General features: G+C 39.1%; 1 protein-coding gene across 1 annotated transcript; it reads left to right on the top strand.

Annotated features, from left to right (window-relative positions):
- The first annotated feature begins 1,335 nt into the window (after positions 1–1,335).
- Positions 1,336–4,445, top strand: LOC133831366 (transcription factor bHLH130). The gene is made up of 6 exons (XM_062261630.1): positions 1,336–2,394; positions 2,937–3,271; positions 3,350–3,517; positions 3,600–3,665; positions 3,906–3,974; positions 4,057–4,445. The coding sequence occupies exons 1-6, from the start codon at positions 1,920–1,922 to the stop codon at positions 4,126–4,128; spliced, it is 1,185 nt and encodes a 394-aa protein (XP_062117614.1). The 5' UTR covers positions 1,336–1,919; the 3' UTR covers positions 4,129–4,445.
- The last annotated feature ends 15,313 nt before the right edge of the window (positions 4,446–19,758 follow it).

The raw sequence follows: 19,758 nt of genomic DNA, 5'->3' as shown, positions 1-19,758 counted from the left end.
CTATCACAAACTTGTATTTGTGGCAGTGCCCCACTGACGCAAATGTCACTCTGGTTTGCATCATGGTAAATTGCGTCACATATCAAACTGATGCAAAAACTCAATTGTGACAGTTATAAACTGACGCAAATGACATTTTTTGTTGTAATGAGTCATGTAATAAATTGTTTCTAATTTTTTTTTTTTTAGGTTCTAAATAAAATAAACACTTATTTGAGTTCGTGATAAGTATTCAAACTTAATATCTAGTAATACACAATACAAAGTATAAAACACTATTCGACGACAACCTCCTCAATGATTTTTTTTTTTCAAAATTAATGTCGATACTGCTATTAATTTGATTAACCATAAGATTAGATTAGAGATAATTCTTGATTTTGCATGCTTCGTTTTTTTATTTGTCTCAAGTTTTTAAGAAGCTATCAATAATCACAAATTAGAAGAATCAAGATTCTCTTTCTAATTTTTGTGTCATAATTCATCCCTAACCAAGAAATAAAAACTACATTATTTAAAATATTTTCGGAAAGAGAATCCTAATTTTTCTAATTCATAATTATTAGTATTGTTTTAATGATATTTATCAAGTATGTAATAAGTTTTATTACTTTAAACATTGTCCTTGATTAGCTTAAAGGAGTGGCTTTCACTCTTCGGCTTAGACTTGTATTGCTTGTAAAAATGCCCATAGATAGTGATAAAATATTATGGATTATTTATAGCTTGTTTATTATATATGTATCACATCAAAATTATAGTATTATTTTTATTTAATTTTTTTATGCAAAAAAAAATGGAAAGCTTTCATCATTACCTTAAAAATATTTTCTTCAACGATCACAATCGATGGCCCAAAACCATCCATTAAATTTAAATCAAAATTATAATTCTCTTTCTCTTTCTCACTTCGAGGCAAATACCATTACCATTTCTAATACAAGTACATGTCATATTTAATTAACAACCAAAGAATATATTTCTTCCCCCAAAATAGAAAATACATATCAAATTACGTTACTATTTTGGCTAACCATGGACTAGATTGCAACTATATTATAAAACAAAAGCATTTTATTTTATTTTTTAATTTTTTTGGTGTGGAGATTTTATATATGCATGTGAAAGACAGAACAGAATCATACTCCGATTACTTAAATATATATAATAACCCTACTTACATTTTTAATTAGCATTTTTTTTCTTCATTTAAATATTTTTATAAAAACTAGATTTGACATGACTTTTTTTTTTCTGTATTTTTTTTCTCATTGGCTAAGGTTTCATTACAAAACAACAGCAAGGAGAATAGGATAAATATTGTTGTCTTTGTCTCTCTCTTGCTCTACCTTCTCTCTCCTCTCTTTCTCTTTCTAAACTCAAGATCTTCCTTGCTTTCGGTGCTTTGTAAAGCAAACTTAAGGCTGCCCAGTTGATCCCTTCTCTCTCTCTCTCTCTGTATATTTTCAGAGTCCTCTGTTTCTCTCTCTCTGTCCTTTTTACTCGATCTAGCTCTGTAATCTCTGAATTGAAATAGACCTCAAAGTTCCATTTATTTACAGGTCTCGTTTTCTTCTAGCTTGGGTTTTGTTTCGTTTTTTCTTCATTGAGTTTGGTGCTTTGGTTGTCAAGATAAGCTAAAGCAAAGCTATGCTAAGCTAAGCTTTCATTTGGGTTGCTTCCTCTACAAGTTCTTATCTCAACTCTGCTTAGAATTTAAGCTGGAAAACAAAAAAAAGGAACAATAAAAATTTTCTCAGGAAAGTGAAAGAAGGAAAAAAAAAAATTCCCAGAATTTTATGGGAAAAATAGATAGAGGGTACGTCTTCAAATACTGGCACGAGCTATAGACTTTAAGCTCGATACTTGAGAGAGGCGAGAGAAAGAGAAAACAGAAGATAATCAAGAGGAAAGCTTTCATGGATTCTAGTCACCACCAACAACACCAGAATCACCAACCCAATTCAGGGTTACTGAGATATCGCTCAGCTCCGAGCTCCCTCTTCGTGAATTTTAGTGGGAACGGAGATTGTGGTGTTAATAATAATAACAAGAACAGTTTTTCCATGGAGGGTTCTGATTCAGAGAGATTGTTTTCTAGATTCGTGAACTATAGTGGAACCAATGATTCTGAATCTTCACCGCCGAGTTTTCAAGATTTGGATGATAAGTCTTCGGTTATGGCTGCCCAGCAGCAGCGGTATTCTGGGCTTCCGCCGCATTATCCGAGACAAAGCTCGAATATGAGTGGCTCTGCTTTGGATAATGGCTCCTTTGGATTGGTGGGTTCAATGGCTATGGATAGCCATACTCAACCTAAGTCTGTTAACTCCAATCTTGTTAGGCAAAGTAGCTCTCCTGCTGGCCTTTTTTCTCATATCTCTCTACCAAATGGTATAGTTCTCGCTTCCCATTATTCACTTCTCTCTCTCTCTAAATATATATAAATATATAATCCGTGAAAGGATTCTATATACGTTACTTCCTAATTCCTTGTCTACTCCCTTAACGACTCCGAGCCCAGAAAGTTTGTACGATTGTGTGTGTTTTCATGAGAAGTACCAGCTAAGAAGCTCATTTTAAAATTAACAATAATAGCTATGACTTGGGGAAAAGATAGAATCAGATAAGAGATTTTCTAAACTTTGTATTTTCTATCAAACTAAATACCATTTGTGAAATATCCATAAGCCTAAGCTAAATTTGTCCAATGAATGGAGAAAATAGGTTACAGAATTGTTAAGTTGATTATTATATAGGTGTAGTGGTTGTATTTGGATCTATTGAGTTGACTTTTTAATTAGTTTTTTTTTTTGGGATCCACTTGATTGAGATGTTACTTTGCTGTCTTTTTTTTTTACAATAACTGAGTTGCAGAATAGATTTAGCATTAGAGAGTAGAATCAGTTACTGACATTTTTTTAGAGAAATTGCAGGCTATGCCACCATAAAAGGTGCTGGAAACTACGGTGGACTGAATGGTAGTCACGGCGAAGTGAGTCCACCACCAAACAGATTGAAGAGTCAGCTTAGTTTCTCACCAAGACTCCCTTCTTTGGGGATATTATCTCAGATTTCAGAGGTTGAAAGTGAGCACCTTGAGGCAAATACCCTTGATGAAGAAAAGCTTGGAAATGAGAATGGTGAAGCCAGATTCTTTGGCTCTGGATTCTCATTTGGTTCTTGGAACGATTCATCAAATTTCCCAGATAGTTATGGTGCTTTAAGAAGAGACCAAGATATTAGCAGAAAATTATGCTCGAGTACTCAGGTAAGAAAGAACTCCCTCAAATTCTTGTATCTTATTAGCTTCTTCAATTTCAATCTGAATCATTGGTTTTGTGATTAGAATGAAGAGATGGGGAACCGAATTCACTTGCTATCCCATCACTTGAGTTTGCCAAAAACTTCAGCAGATGTTACCATGGAGAAGTTCCTGCATTTCCAAGATGCTGTTCCTTGTAAAGTTAGAGCCAAGCGTGGTTGTGCCACTCATCCAAGAAGTATTGCTGAAAGGGTATGTTCAATTCATTCATTATCTTTTCTTGGTTGAACCTTTGAAGCTAAACATGAACATATTATGCTTGATTTGTGATCAGGTAAGAAGAACCCGAATCAGTGAACGAATGAGGAAACTGCAAGAGCTTGTCCCAAACATGGATAAGGTACAACTTTTCCATTCACAGTCCCATAATTTTTTTTTCTTTTTCTTGGGCCCCATTTGGTTGGAGGTAATGAAATGGAATGGAATCAATTTTTATTACATTACTTTGTTTGGTAGCAGTTTAAAGTATTGGAGGGTTTTTTCACCATTTTGGTGGAATGACTATTCCCTCTAAAAATAGAAAAAAGGGTCATTTCATTCCTCTATTTTCATTAAGCTCAACATCTTTTCTTATTTGCAGCAAACAAACACAGCAGACATGTTGGATTTGGCTGTTGAGTACATCAAAGACCTTCAGAAACAGTTCAAGGTAAAGAAGAAATCAAAACAAGAAAACAAACCTTCAATTTCTAAAGAGTAACTTCTTCTTACATTAGTTGTGTTTTTCGCAGACTCTCAGCGATAGTCGGGCGAATTGCAAGTGTTTAAATATGCAGAAGGCAATCCCAAATCAAGTTGTTTGATTTAGTTCCACAACAGATAAAGAATCGGATGGAGTAGTGAATAGAAACTACATCTTGTTTTTTTTAATGCACTAAAGATCCAAAGTAGAAAAGGAGTTACAAGAGTTTTACTACCCTTTTTAGCTGGTGTGAAATAGAAGGATGTCAAATTTTCCTTTCATATTACATAAGCTAACAAGTGTTTCTAGTTACTTCCAATATGTGCAATATGGTTGGAAGAAAGAAAAAAGAAGAAAAAAAAAAAAGGAAAGGAAAGGAAAAAAGATGTATATGACATGTCCTAATAATGCATTTGTAATTTATTTTGCTTTCCTTGATACTTTTGAGCACAACCTAGCATGAAAACATGATTACAATTTTTTTTTCCTTTTTTGAAAGAAAAAAAAGGATTATATCTATGTGAATCAAAATCTGGATTGTGCTTAACTAAAGTGTAGAAATTTAGATGAAAATTTACCTACCTAAAGATCCTTGAATATTTAGGATTCGTTTTAAACAGTAAATTATACTATTTAAGGAAAGTCAATCATGTATAATAGTTTAAACTTTGAAACCCAATCTTGAAAAAACCTATCTCTTTTAGTCTCTGAACTCCAAAGATTATTTTATCTTTTTGGCTTTATCTTTGTGCATAGTGGAGATGAAGATGAACCTTATCCCCTTTACCCTTTTGCAGGGGATACCACTAAATAAAGTACCAATTACCTTCAATTTTTTATAATCTTTTCTTAAAAGGAAAAAAGATTCTATTTTTTTGTTTTTGTTTTTTTTGTAGCTACAAATATTATTAGTCATAGTGGTCTCGAAGCAGTGATAAATTATTAGTTTTATGTCGGTATTTCTTTACTCTCATAATACATTTTAAGTTAATGCTTTATAAAAAGTAATACTTAAAATTGTGGTGCCAATTAGAATTGTTGATCATGCACAAATCTTATAATTCTATTGCATAAATTTAAGTAGTGATTATTGATTTTGTTTCTCTCTGTTGTCTCCACCCACCCATCATTCTAGCATCACCAAGGACTAGTTTGGTAGAATTGGAGCTAACGCAACAACTAACTTAATATGAGAAAAATACATTCACAAAAGCCTTTCTATGCACCACAACTCATTAATATTCCTTAGTTTGGGGCTACAAGTTTCTATCACATGAAAACTATTTGTTGTATATATACTTTGAACCTTTGGACATGAATAACTACTATAGTACTTAATTTAGGGTTCAGAGACAAACTGTTGTGCTTATATTTTTTGCTTTATGCAAATTCATGTGAAAGAATCAAAATTAACGCTCCTGATTTATTGGGGGTAAGTCAGTGTTGGTGGAATCTTTAGCAAGGCTGTCCCAAATTGTTCGGGGTGTTGGGCAAAATTATTAAGTAGAGTTTTTTTGGGGAAAAAATTATTTTTTTAAACAATGAAAATATTATATTCAACTAATAAAAAATAATAATTTTTTTTTAAGTAAAAATAACTTTTTAAAAATATATATTAATCTATATTAAGAAATTAGACACTTTCAAAATGCATTTTTTATTCACAAAACTAATCTTTATTTTTCTCCATTATAAAATTTGATAATTTTAAAGTTAATTATTTGTTCAGTTTCACTAAAAAAATTGACATTTCACCATTATAGAAACATATTTTTATGTCTCCTCAAATGTGACATAAAAGTCTTATTAGGTCGAAGTCGAACAAATGCTTGACATAAATTTAAGAGGTTTTTATGTCATACTCTCCTTGATCTAAGTCATATTCTCCTTGATCTAATAAGATTTATCACGTCAAGTTATATAGTCAAATATTGGGTTTATTACATCCAACTTTGCTTGACATAATATGCCAGCAAAAGGTTATTACATTATTGAATGAAAGATTTATACATTTTTGGATCATGTGTTTTGTCTCATTACTTGTTTGGACTCTGTGTTTTGACAAATTATTTTTAGACATTGTGTTTCATAAAATAGTTCAAATAGAATCCTAAACGCGATTATGACCAATTTTTTTAAAAAAAAAAAAATAATGAAAGTATATACTCTTCTTCAAAAGGGAGGTGTTAGTGGTGTCCAAAAAAGAGAAGGGATGTGACAATGGTGACATACAAGAAATTGAAGTCAAGGGGAGGAGGTAGCAGTGATACATTCTCCATAGGCTGATGGCTAAGAGCAAGTCCCATGCATGTTGACAAATGAGTGGCTTGTTGACGTGGACTGACAGGTTAGGTGAGAGAAGAGTGTCTCAGCATTGGAGAGGGATAGTGTCTATCAAAATTGAAGCAGTCATTGTCTGACTGAGGCAACGGTGCTTTTCACTTTTTTTTTATTATGCATATATGTAAAAAAAAAAACGGCTGTCGCACAATTATTACCGTTTTTTATTTATAAAATGTTAAAAATATTTGGCACACAATTGTAATAAACGGTCCAAATTATTGTTGTATTTTATTTACTGTTGGCACACAATTCATTTATTTTTTTTCTTCTATAAATACCCATCTATTTCATTCAATTTTCACACCATTTCACACATTCTTCTTCCAAATTATCAATATCACAAAATTTATTTTCTTATCAAAGGATTCCTAAAATTCTAAAAAATTCTCCAAATACCAATACCCAAATTTTCAATATTCTCAAGTTTTTCAAAATTCATTGTAACGACCCAAAATTGCTAATAGAACTTAGGGCCTTGATTAGTATGCCGAGAAAACATAATTGGTTTATATGTATGTTTAATTGGTTAAATGTATGATTACGTGGCATGCATAATTAATATGATTATATGAGTATGTTATAAGCATGTTTATGAGTACTAAATATGCGTGGGGCCCTTTATAGCTTATAAGGGCATATTTGTAATGTTGGCCCGTTGAGGGCATAAATGTGATTATATATGATAAATTATTGAGACCACATTATTATGTGGATATATTTGCAGCATATGGCTCGAGACGGTCCTAGTGAGCGGATTAGCGAAATAGTCACAGCGAGGTTTAATACCCGACTAGAGGGGAGCCTAGGGGTATTTTTGGAAATTTAGAGAATATTTTGGGATTTATTAGATATTGAATAATTATTTGGTAATTAACTTGACATGACAGGGTTAATTGGTTATTAGTAGGAACACTTGAGGAGTTAGCGGGAACTGGGATTGGAATGACCGTTTTACCCCTTAGTACCCTTAGAAGATTAATAAGCTTAGAAGGGAAAAATGGTCTTTTTAGAGGGTAAAGGTAATATTCTGTAGGATTCCAGACTTAGCCAAAATCACCTAGAACTTTCACCTCTCTCTCTCTCTCTCACGTACTCTTTCTCTCACTCTCCCTCTCTTTACACTTTGAAGCTAAGGAAAAAGGGCAGAAGAACTTAGGCTTGAGGCTGGAATTTTGGAAGGAATTTGGAAGAATTGAAGCTTTGGAAACCAGGGGGTTTGGCTGGGACTTGGAGCTTGAGGTTTGAAGTTCAGGCTGGAAGCTTGAAAGGAATCAACAGCCATTGAGGTAAAGTTCTGTCTTTGTTATGTTAGGGAAATTTGAATCATTTGAGTAGAATTGAGCTGGGTATTTGGGGATGGGTTTCTACTGAGTTAGGGTATTAACCTTAGTATAGTTGGTAAGATTTTGGTGTTTAAATTGGGTGATTAAAAGGCCTAAACTCGTAGCTAAGTACTGCTTTTGGTTGGGGAGTTTGTTAGGCTTGTATCTTAGAAGTTTTGGCTGAAAAGAAGTGGAGCAAACCTAGAAATTCTGGTTTCGTGGTGGCGTGCCGTGACCCAACTCAGGGGTGCCATGGCCCGCGTGCCCAGAGGGTCCTGGGTGGCTCCCTGATTTGGGGGCGCGCTGCGATTCTAGGGGGCAAGTCGCGGCCCGCCTCCCTTTGATGCTTGAAGGTGGCTCTCTGACTTGGGGCGGGAAGGGGGGTGGGGTGTGGTCCTTAGGGTCAAGTCGTGGCCTGCCTAGGAGTTTTTGCCTTAGGTTGGTTTCTAGAATTGGTGAGGCTCGAGAGTTCGAACCTAGGCACTCGGGACAATTTCTACTACCCGGTTTAGTAGAAATTAAGACCCAGAGGTTAGTTTTTGTCTCCTAATTATTTACTTGGATTAGAAGTTGATGATTACCCATTGACCACTGTGACTAGGTTTATCGCCAAGGCTCAGGACTGAGGGTCATGCTCGGGATCGTTCTGTACCTTTCGTTCGTAATGCAAAGTAAGGAAACTGCACCCCTGCATGGTTGTGAATGGGACTGAGATTCCTAACTATTGATTTCTTGTACTATGTGCTTATATGATTGGTGTGATATACAAGAATGGCCAGCCTAAGGGAGCTAGGGCTGATGGTAAGCGTACTGAGTGTGGCCCGACCTAAGCGAGCCGGGGCCAGCTAGATCAGCAGGGGGCTTGGCCTAAGTGTGCCAATCCTGATTATTTGAGAACTTGAGGTTATGTGTTTATCATTGATTAGTTGAAAATTTGTACCCTGTTTTATGTTTGAACGAGTTAAGCTTGATTGGATATTCTTGTTGTTACATGTATTTGATGTTTTTGGTTTTCTTGTTGGGCCTTGGCTCACGGGTGCAACGTGGTTCAGGTAAAGGCAAAGGGAAGCTGGACCAACCATGAGTTGGAGAGCTCTGGGGGCAGAGTGTACATAATCAGCTGCTTGACTGCCACAACTGAGGGAAATTACAGGGACAAAGGCCTAAAACTTGTATTTTTCCATTAGAGTGGTTGTTGTTTGTATTTAAACTGTTAAGAATTGTAACTATCACTTGTACCTTATTTTTGGGATGCCATGTCTTAAACATCTGTTTTAATGAAAATTAATTGTTTATGCTCAAAATATTTTAACCATAATCTGATGGTTTACCTTAGGATCACATTTTTATTCAAATGACTTGATTAGCAAGTCTTGCACTATTTTAACTATACAATGTAATGGTCTTGGTTATCCAGGGCGTTACAACTTGGTATCAAAGTCGTCCAAGTTTAAGGGTTCTTGAAGACTACTGGGCATGTACACTCGCCGCTATAGACAAGCTCGACTCAGGGTTTGGTAATTGTATATATGTAATTACATGTTTAAATGCTTGAGTGAAATATAAATGTGTTTAATCTGTGTGATTAATAGGGAGCCTGAGATACTGATAGGGCCTGGCCTTTGACTGTTGTGTGACTATAATGAGGCGTGCTTATTAGCATTGTTGCTGCATGTGAATGAATATTTGAATGATTGTTTGCATTTTGATTGCATGATGTTGGTTAAGTTTCAATGGTGGACTATGGAAGGATTGTTAACCTGTCATCATTGCCTGACCACCGAGTCATTGATTGCAGATAAACTTTGATAACTATGCGTCCAAGGCGATCTATACGACTAGCTGGCAGAGGGTCTGAGGCTAAAGATGATGATCAGGGCCAGAACCCTCTGCCAGTCCCTGAGAACTGGTAGTAGATACTTTCAGACATGCAAGTCGGTTACAGAGTCAGGAATAACATATCTGCCTCTTGAGATAGCAGGCTCCGTCAAGGAGTTCTGCACCTATTATGCCATCTGCTGTGGTATCAGTTGTACAAACTCCCGAGGTTGGGAGCAGGTAGGAGCCACTGTATGAGCGGTTCAGGCAAAAACACCCTCCAACCTTTGAGGGAGGACCAGATCCACTGAAGGCTGAAGAATGGATGAGTATGATCACTTCTATCTTGGATTTCATGAGGGTGGAAGAAAATGATAGGGTGGCCTGTGCCACTTATATGCTTAGAGAGGATGCCCGTATTTGGTGGGAGGTGGCATCATAGACCAGAGATATTCATACTTTGAGTTGGGATGGGTTCAGAGATTTATTCAACCAGAAGTATTACAATGTTGCCATCAGGGCCGCAAAGGTAAATGAATTCACAGGGCTGGTTTAGGGCAGCATGATAGTTATAGAGTATGCCCTAAAGTTTGATAGGTTGGCAAAGTTTGCATCAGACTTGGTGCCTACGAATGCGGCTAAACATGATAGGTTTGTTCGAGGGCTCAATGCTATGATAGCCCTGGATGTGAGGATTACTTCAGTAACTTGGCATACGACTTATGCTCAAGCTATTGAGAAGGCTCTTACCACTGAAGACGCAGAAAACAAGATCTGGAGGGAGAACTCTGCGAGATGGGATGTTCACAGGGTAGTGCCTTCATCCACAGGATTTGGTAGGGGCAGAGGCCCCAGTGATCTAAAGAGGAAGACCCTTGACACTTCGACCACTGCTGGTCCTGATAGGAGGGGTTGTGGTGCTCAGGGTGGCCGCCAGGTAGGCAATGAGACATGGAGGAGTTACCCAGAATGCACAAGGTGCAGAGAAGTGCAATTTGGGCGAATGTCGGGGAAAGGCTTGCTATCTGTGTAGGGTGGTGGGACACCTTAAGAAAGACTGCCCAACAGCAAAAAATGGGAACCAGGGAAGGTGGACAGCTTGACTCCAGCTCGAGTGTTCACCTTGATGCAGGCAGAGGCCGAGGCTAGTCCCTCAGTAGTGACAGGTCATCTTTCTAGTGCTGGCTCCTCTTATACTGTATTGATTGACTCTGGTGCTACACATTCGTTTGTTTCTAGTAAGGTAATTTATAGATTGTGTAGACCTAGTGAGTATTATATTGGGGGGTTTGGAACTATACTGCCTACAAGGGAACTGGTAGTTTCTAGGAGATGGATTAGAGCACTGCCAATGATGGTAGATAGTAGGGAACTATCAGTAGATTTGATCGAGTTGGGTATTGATGATCTTGATATGATCTTGGGAATGGATTGGCTGGTCAGATATGGGGCTACTATAGACTGCAGGAAGAAGATGGTGACTTTTGAACGTGAGGGAGAGGATCCCTTTGTTTTGTGGGTGCTGTGAATGGACCCCGCATACCCATGATATCAGCATTGAGGACTAGGGACCTATTTCAGGGAGGTTGTATAGGTTTTCTAGCTAGTGTGGTGGATGCCACAAGGGTTATGCCAGCAGGGCCGGGAGACACCAGATTAGTACGTGTGTTCTTTGATGTGTTTCCTGAGGATTTACCAGGGTTGCCGCTGCACAGGGAGATTCAATTTGTCATTGAGTTAGCACCGGGAACAGAGCCAGTGTCAAGGGCACCATATAGGATGGCTCTGGTGGAACTGAAAGAATTAAAGATACAGTTACAAGAGCTTCTTGATTTGGGATTTATCAGGCCTAGCTTCTCACCATGGGGTGCTCCGGTTTTGTTTGTGAAGAAGAATGACAGGACTATGATGGGACTATGAAGATGTGTAAAGACGACAGGGAGTTGAACAAGTTGACCATCAAGAATAAATACCCCTTACCAAGGAATGATGACCTGTTCGATTAGCTACAAGGAAAGACGGTATTATCGAAGATTGATCTTCGATCTGGTTATCACCAGCTGAGGATCAAGGATGAGGATATACCGAAGACAGCCTTTCGAACGAGGTATGGGAATTATGAGTTCTTGGTCATGTCATTTGATTTGACTAATGCCCAACAACATTCATGGACTTAATGAACAGGGTATTTAAGGACTTTTTAAACCAGTTTGTGATTGTCTTCATCGATGACATCTTAGTTTACTCTAGTTCAGAGGCAGAGCATGAATAGCATCTCCGACAGGTCTTGTAGAGATTATGAGAGCACCTGTTGTATGCCAAGTTTATGAAGTGTGAGTTTTGGCTACTAGAAGTGACATTCCTTGGACATATTGTTGGTGAAGAGGGATTAAGGTAGATCCAGCTAAGATGGAGGCAGTGAGAGATTGGCCGAGGCCAAGGAATGCCTCAGAGGTTAGGAGCTTCCTTGGATTAGCGGGATATTGTAGACGATTCATAAAAGGGTTCTCAAAGATTGCTACACCAATCACAGAATTGACACGGAAGAATTTGAAGTTCACTTGGTCAGCTAAGTGTGAGAACAACTTCCAAGAATTGAAGCGACGGCTGATTACTGCTCCGGTGTTGAGTCTTCCTTCGGAGGGAGGGAGGTTTGTGGTATATTGCAATGCATCGAGATTAGGATTGGGATGTGTGTTGATGCAGAATGAGAAGGTTATTGCTTATGCGTCACGACAGTTGAAGGAGTATGAGCAGTGATACCCTACCCATGACCTGGAGTTGGCAGCAGTGGTATTCGCACTGAAAGTATGGCGACACTACCTGTATGGGGAAAAGTGAGAGATATACATCGATCATAAGAGTTTGAAGTACTTATTCACCCATAAGGACATGGATATGAGGCAGAGGCATAGGCTAAAGTTGGTAAAGGACTATGAATGTGATATCCTTTACCACCCAAGCAAAGCCAATGTAGTGGCGGATGCGTTGAGCCGGAGGGCCTGGGACACTTGTTCAACTCAGCACAGATATTGAGATATTTGGCAGAGGAGATGACTAGAGCTAGGATAGAGTTGGTTATGGGCCAGTTTTCCAATATAACTTTGCAATCTACCCTCTTGGAGAGGATAAGAGAGGGTCAGATGGATGATGCGCAGTTGCAGGAGGCTAGAGGGAATGTCCTAGCTAGGATAGCTAATGTAATGCCCCAAAATCCCTAATGCGGATTAGTGGTTGGATTAGTAGGCTGGGAGGGCCATAATTGATTTATTATGCCATTAAACTATTATATGCATGTTTATGTGAATTATATTATAATATGATGTTAAATGCATGCATGCAGGTCCACATTTCATCATAGGGGCATTTTGGTAATTTGGCCCGTTGAGGGCATAATTGTATATTTTCATGCATGTTTGTGAAACATTGTTAAGGCCACATAATAATGCAGATTTGTTCGAGCCATTCAGCATGAGACGATCTTTGAATGCAAGTTAATGGTTTGGTCATAACGAGATTAAGTTCAGGGCTCGGGGTGAGTCTCGGGGTATTTTGGTGATTAGAGCGTTGGAGGAAATTAAAGGGTAACGGGATATGAATTATTGGTATTTGAGAATTTTTAAAATAACGGGAATTGGAGGGTGTTAATTATGATTAATGAAATAGGCGGGAAATGACGGTTTTACCCTTGGGAGCCTTTAGAAAATATTAAATGACCTAGGGGAAGTTTATTCTTTTCACCCCTAGGATATGTTTAAGCCATTGAATGCTGTGGAAGGTTAGCCAAAACAGAGTATCTAAATTCCTCTCCCGCACATCTTATCTTCTCCTTTTTCCTTTGGAATTTTGAGCTGTTCTTGAGGATTCAAGCTAGGGAAGTGGATCTTGAGGGCTTAGGATTGTGTTCCACCATTGAAGAGGATCCTAATCTGAGCTTGAGGTAAGGTTCTAGCCATTAAAACTCTAGCATTGCTCTGTTTTTGGTTTGGTTTTCAACTTGGTTTTCTAGATTGGTTAAAGGGAATTGATGGGAGTTTTTGGCTAGGATTACTTGGGTAGTGAGCCCTAGGAAATATGTAGATGGTTTTTGGGTTCAATTGGGACATAAAATGAGGTTTATAAACTTTTGGTTCAGGTTGGAAATGGTGGAATTGAAGGGGGAAAGTTTCAGGGCAGTTCTGGCTGTGTGTAGCGCTACAACGCTACTTAGGGAGGTGTCTTGTCTGTCTTGGGCGCTGGGGCGCTATGGGGGTAGCGCTACAGCGCTACCCTGTTTCATCAGGTTCCTGTTTTGGGCATTTTTAAGGGTTTTTGGCTGGGGGTTTCAATTCCTAAGGCTCGGGATTGAATCTACTCACCGTTTGGGTACAATTCGGGGTCTCGGGAGTGAGGTTTAGGTCAAAACCCTTTCCTTGTTGATTTTCATTAATGGAGGTTATAATTGGTTATGACTTGGTAACCGCTAAGTAATCAAAAGGTCGATCGTTCTCAACGGAGGTTCTTTTACTATTTCTCTCTCGAACCATAGGTAAGAGAACTACACCCCATATGTGACATGCATGGTTATTATTGAGGCATGTTGAGTGTTTAAATGTGGACATTGATTGTATATCCAATGCTTAGAAAATCTTTCTCACTTGTGTGTGGCACTGACTAAATAGTTAGAATTGGCAATGGTGTCAGTATTAACTGTGAAGCTGTGACTCACTAGTCAAGTTCGGTAGTAGTACTAAGCACTGGTCACCTGGTATTGACTAATTAGTCAAGAACAGTCTTAGCGTGTTTAATGCAAGCCGACAAAGATTAGATCTAATCGACATCTGCATTGAATGACTCAAATGAGCATTAATGCCGGACCAACCTCAAGTTCGATGAAAGCTAAAAGCCTTGTCTAGCTTATGGCTAGTCACTTAGAGCCAAGGCCAGAAGGCCCAGGGGACTGCTTCATCACATGGCTATGGGTGTTGAGCCCGAAGTGACTTACCCAACAGTCACTCATTTGATTGGAGTCAGGGCCAGAAGGTCCAGGTGACTAGATTGTCACATGGTTGTGGGTGCTGAGCCCTGTAGTGACTTGCTCGTTAGTCACTCATTATGGTTAAAAGAACCTCAAGTGTTAAATCACTCATCTGATTAGAGCTATATGCTCCTTCATGGTTAACGTAACCACAAAGTGATATTCACTCATTTGTTCAGGGCTTTAAGCTCTGTATGATTGTCGTGATCATCATTTGCTATTATATACATGCAGTATTGAGTTTTCTTGCTGGGCTTTGGCTCATGGGTGCTATGTGGTGCAGGTAAAGGGAAAGAAAAGCTCACCCAGCCTTGAGTGGAGAGCTTAGGTAGTGATGTGTACATATGCGGCCGCTTGACCACCACGACTAAGGAGTTTCTTGGAGGAACTAGGGGGTTTACCCTATTTTTGCTGCTTAGGTCGTTGGGTTGTAAATTTTACACTGTAATGACCGTTTTGGATTGTAAATAACTTGTAAATTTTTTTATGGGCCATGAACAGTTTTATGTTTTAAATAAAACATATCCTTTCCTTTTGATTGGTTTTTTTTACCTTAGCCTATTAATAACACCTAGATGTACGTTTATAGCCAAAGAAATCGATTAGCGAGTTAAGCACGGTTCAAAGCTCACAGTAATTGTCTTGGAGTAACCATTCTTTTGATTGATTCTGGTGCTACACATTCTTTTGTTGTTAGTAGATTATTGATAGATTGTGTAGACCCTGTGATTTTTATGGTTTGGGGTTTGGAACTTTGTTACCCACTAGAGAGTTGGTGGTGCTAGGAGATGGGTCAGATCTTTGCCAGTGACAATGGAGGGCAGAGAGTTGTCAGTGGATTTGATGGAGTTGGTGATGACTGACTTTGACATGATTCTCGGTATGGACTGGTTAGTGAAGTATGGGGAAACCATAGATTGCATAAGGAAGATGGTCACCTTTGAGCCTGAAGGTGAGGATCCTTTTGTGTTTGTTGGTACTATGCATGGACCCTTATACCTATGATTTCTGTTTTGAGGGCTAGAGATATATTGCAAGGAGGTTGCATTGGATTCTTAGCCAGTGTGGTGGATACCACTCAGATCATGCTAGTGAGACAAGAAGAGACCAGACTAGTCTATGAATTCCTAGATGTGTTTCCAGAAGATTTGCCGGGGTTGCCACCGCATCGAGAAATTGAGTTTGTGATAGAACTGGCACCAGGGACGGAGCCAGTGTCTAGAGCACCTTACAGAAGGGCCCCAGCTGAGTTGAAAGAATTGAAAGTATAGTTGCAAGAGCTGTTGGATTTGGGTTTTATCTGACCTAGTTTCTCACCTTGGGGTGCGCCAGTTTTGTTTGTTAAGAAGAAGGATGGTTCTCTGAGAATGTGCATTGATTATAGAGAACTAAATAAGTTAACAATCAAGAACAAGTATCCTTTGCCAAGGATAGATGATTTGTTTGATCAGTTGTAAGGTAAAAAGGTATTCTTGAAGATATACCTTTGTTCTGGTTATCATCAGTTGAGGATCAAGGAGGGAGACATACCGAAGACTGCTTTTCACACCAGGTATGGCCATTATGAGTTCTTAGTCATGTCTTTTGGATTGACTAATGCCACAGCTGCTTTTATGGATCTGATGAATAGAGTGTTTAAGGATTATCTAGACTAGTTTGTGATCGTCTTCATCGATGATATCCTGGTTTATTCTCAGTCAGAGTCAGAACATGAACATCATTTTAGATTGGTTCTATAGAGATTGAGGGAGCATAGACTATTTGTAAAGTTCAAAAAATGCGAGTTCTGGTTTTCTCAGGTATCATTTCTTGGGCACATTGTCAGTAAGGAGGGGATTAAGGTAGATCCAGCCAAGATCGAGGCAGTCAGAGACTGGCCAAGGCCAAATAATGCTTCTAAGGTTAGGAGTTTCCTTGGATTGGCAGCTTATTATAGGCGTTTCGTGGAAGGGTTCTCAAAGATTTCTACTTCATTGATTGAGCTGACACGCCAGAATCAGAAATTTTTGTGGTCAGACAGGTGTGAGAACAACTTCTAGGAACTGAAGCAGAGATTGATTACAGCTCCGGTTCTGAGTCTTCCAACAGACCAGGAGAAGTTTATGATTTACTTTGATGCTTCACATCAAGGTTAAGGCTATGTTTTGATGCAGTCAGGGAAAGTAATTGCTTATGCCTCACGTCAGCTGAAGGAATATGAACATAGATATCCCAGTCATGATTTAGAGTTAGCGGTTGTGTTCTTTGCTTTAAAGGTATGGATGCATTGCCTTTATGGGGAGAAGTGTGAGATCTATATAGACCACAAAAGCCTGAAATACTTCTTCACGCAGAAAGACCTGAATATGAGACAAAGGCGTTGGATGGAGTTCGTAAAAGATTAGGACTGTGAGATTTTGTATCATCCAGGAAAAGCCAACGTGGTAGCTGATGCTGTAAGCCGGAAGGGTCCGGGACAGATTTATAGTGCGAGGCTAATAGCCAGAGAGTTTGCAAATGATATAACCAAAGCTGGTATAGAGTTGCTGGTGGGCCAATTGGCCAATATTACGCTTCATTCTACACTGTTGAAAAGAATCAAGGAGGGCCAGTTGGGTGATCCACAACTAATTAAGATCAGAAAGGATGTTTTGGTTGGAGCGTCCAGAGATTATATAGGGTCTGATTCAGGCTTGTTGAGATACAAGGGGTGATTATGTGTTCCATTAGAAATTGATATGAGGTGAGAGATTCTAGATGATTCTCATGCTACACCTTATTCTTTGCATCCAGGCAGCACGAAGATTTATCAAGATGTGAGGACGTTGTATTGGTGGTCGGGGACGAAGATGGATGTAGTGGAATATGTGGCTAAGTGCTTGACATGTCTACAGTTCAAGGCTGAGCATCAGAGGACAGTAGGGTTATTGTAGCCTCTGGATATCCTGGAGTGGAAATGGGAGGACATTACAATGGATTTTGTGGTGGGGTTACCCAGGACTGTTGGTCAACATGATTCTATTTGAGTTATTGTGGATCGCTACACTAAGTCAGTTCACTTCCTGCCAATGAGGACTACTTATACAGTTAATCAGTATGCATATCTCTATGTGAGAGAGATCGTGTGCCTTCATGGAGTGCCGAGGTCGATCGTGTCAGATCGGGACCCCACTTTTACTTCCAAGTTCTGGGGGAGTTTACAGAAGGCCATGGGAACACAGTTGAAGTTTAGTAGTGCTTATCATTCTCAAACAGATGGGCTATCTGAGAGGAAGATTCAGATATTAGAAGACATGCTGCGAGCATGTGTGCTAGACTTTGGTGGATCTTGGAGTAAGTATCTACCTTTGATAGAGTTTTCCTACGACAACAGTTATCAGTCTACCATTGGGGTTGCACCTTTTGAGATATTGTATGGTAGGAAGTGCAGATCTCCCATTCATTGGGATGAGACATGGGAGAGGAGATACTTGGGTCCTGAGGCAGTTCAGTGGACTAGTGAGGCCATTGAGAAGATTAGAGCTCAGATGCTCGCTTTTCAAAGCAGACATAAAAGTTATGCAGATCCCAAGCGCAGGAACATGGAGTTCAAGGTGGGAGACTATGTTTTCCTTAGAGTCTCACCATGGAAATGAGTGAGGAGATTTGGGAAGAAGGGCAAGCTGAGCCCTAGATTTGTAGGTCCATTTGAGACCTTGGAGAATATTGGTCAGGTGACTTACAGATTGGCCTTACCTCCGACATTGTTGGTAGTGCATAACGTGTTTCACGTTTTAGCTCTTTGAAGGTATGTTTCTAATGTGACTCATGTCTTGAGTTATGAAGATCTGAAGCTTGAGTTGAGGAACAGCCAGTCTAGATACTTGACAGAAAGGACAAGGTCCTCAGGAATAAGACGATACCTTTCGTGAAGGTATTGTTGAGGAACAGCACGGTCGAGGAAGCGACTTGGGAGCTAGAGTCAGATATGCGGAGTCAGTATCCCGAGCTGTTCAGGTAAATTTCGAGGATGAAATTTCTATAAGGAAGGGATAGTTGTAATACCCTAAAATCCCTAATGCAGTTTAGTGGTTGGATTAGTAGGCTGGGAGGGCCATAATTGATTTATTATACCATTAACCTATTATATGCCTTTTTATGTGAATTATATTATAATATGATGTTAAATGCATGCATGTGGGTACACATTTCATCATAGGGCATTTTGGTAATTTGGCTCGTTGAGGGCAAAATTGTATATTTTCATGCATGTTGGTGAGCCATTGTTGAGGCCACATAATAATGCAGATTTGTTCGAGCCATTTGGCATGAGACGATCTTAGAATGCAAGTTAGCAGTTTGGTCATAACAGGATTAAGTTCGGGGCTCGGGGTGAGTCTTGGGGTATTTTGGTGATTAGAGCGCTACCGAGAATTAAAGGGTAACGAGAAATGAATTATTGGTATTTGAGAATTTTGAAAATAACGGGAATTAGAGGGTGTTAATTTTGATTAACAAAATAGGCGGGAAAGGACAGTTTTACCCTTGGAAGCCTTTAGAAAATTTTAAATGACCTAGGGGAAGTTTATTCTTTTCACCCCTAGGATATGTTTAAGCCATTGAATGCTGTGGAAGGTTAGCCAAAACAGAGTATCTAAATTCCTCTCCCGTACATCTTTTCTCCTCCTTTTTCCTTTGGATTTTTGAGCTGTTCTTGAGGATTCAAGCTAAGGAAGTGGATCTTGAGGGCTTAGGATTGTGTTCCACCATTGAAGAGGATCCTAATATGAGCTTAAGGTAAGGTTCTAGCCATTAAAACTCTAGCTTTGCTCTATTTTTGGTTTGGTTTTCAGCTTGGTTTTCTAGATTGGTTAAAGGGAATTGATGGGAGTTTTTGGCTAAGGTTACTTGGGTTGTGAGGCCTAGGACATATGCAGATAGTTTTTGGGTTCAATTGGGACTTAAAATGAGGTTTGGAAGCTTTTGGTTCAGGTTGGAAATGGTGGAGTCAAAGGGGGAAAGTTTCAGGGCAGTTCTGGCTGTGTGTAGTGTTGTAGCGCCCACAAGTGGGCGCTACAATGCTACTCAGGGAGGAGTCTTGTCTGTCTTGGGCGCTGGGGCGCTATGGGGATAGCGCTACATCGCTACCTTGTTTCATCATATTCCTTTTTGGGCATTTTTAAGGGTTTTTGGCTGGGGGTTTCAATTCCTAAGGCTCGGGATCGAATCTACTCACCGTTTGGTTACAATTCGGGGTCTCGGGAGTGAGGTTTAGGTCAAGACCCTTTTCTTG

This window comes from Humulus lupulus, chromosome 4 (assembly GCF_963169125.1).
Source record: "Humulus lupulus chromosome 4, drHumLupu1.1, whole genome shotgun sequence".
Taxonomy (NCBI): Eukaryota; Viridiplantae; Streptophyta; class Magnoliopsida; order Rosales; family Cannabaceae; genus Humulus; species Humulus lupulus.
Note: the sequence above shows the minus strand (reverse complement) of the source record. Positions and strands in the feature narration are given on the sequence as shown.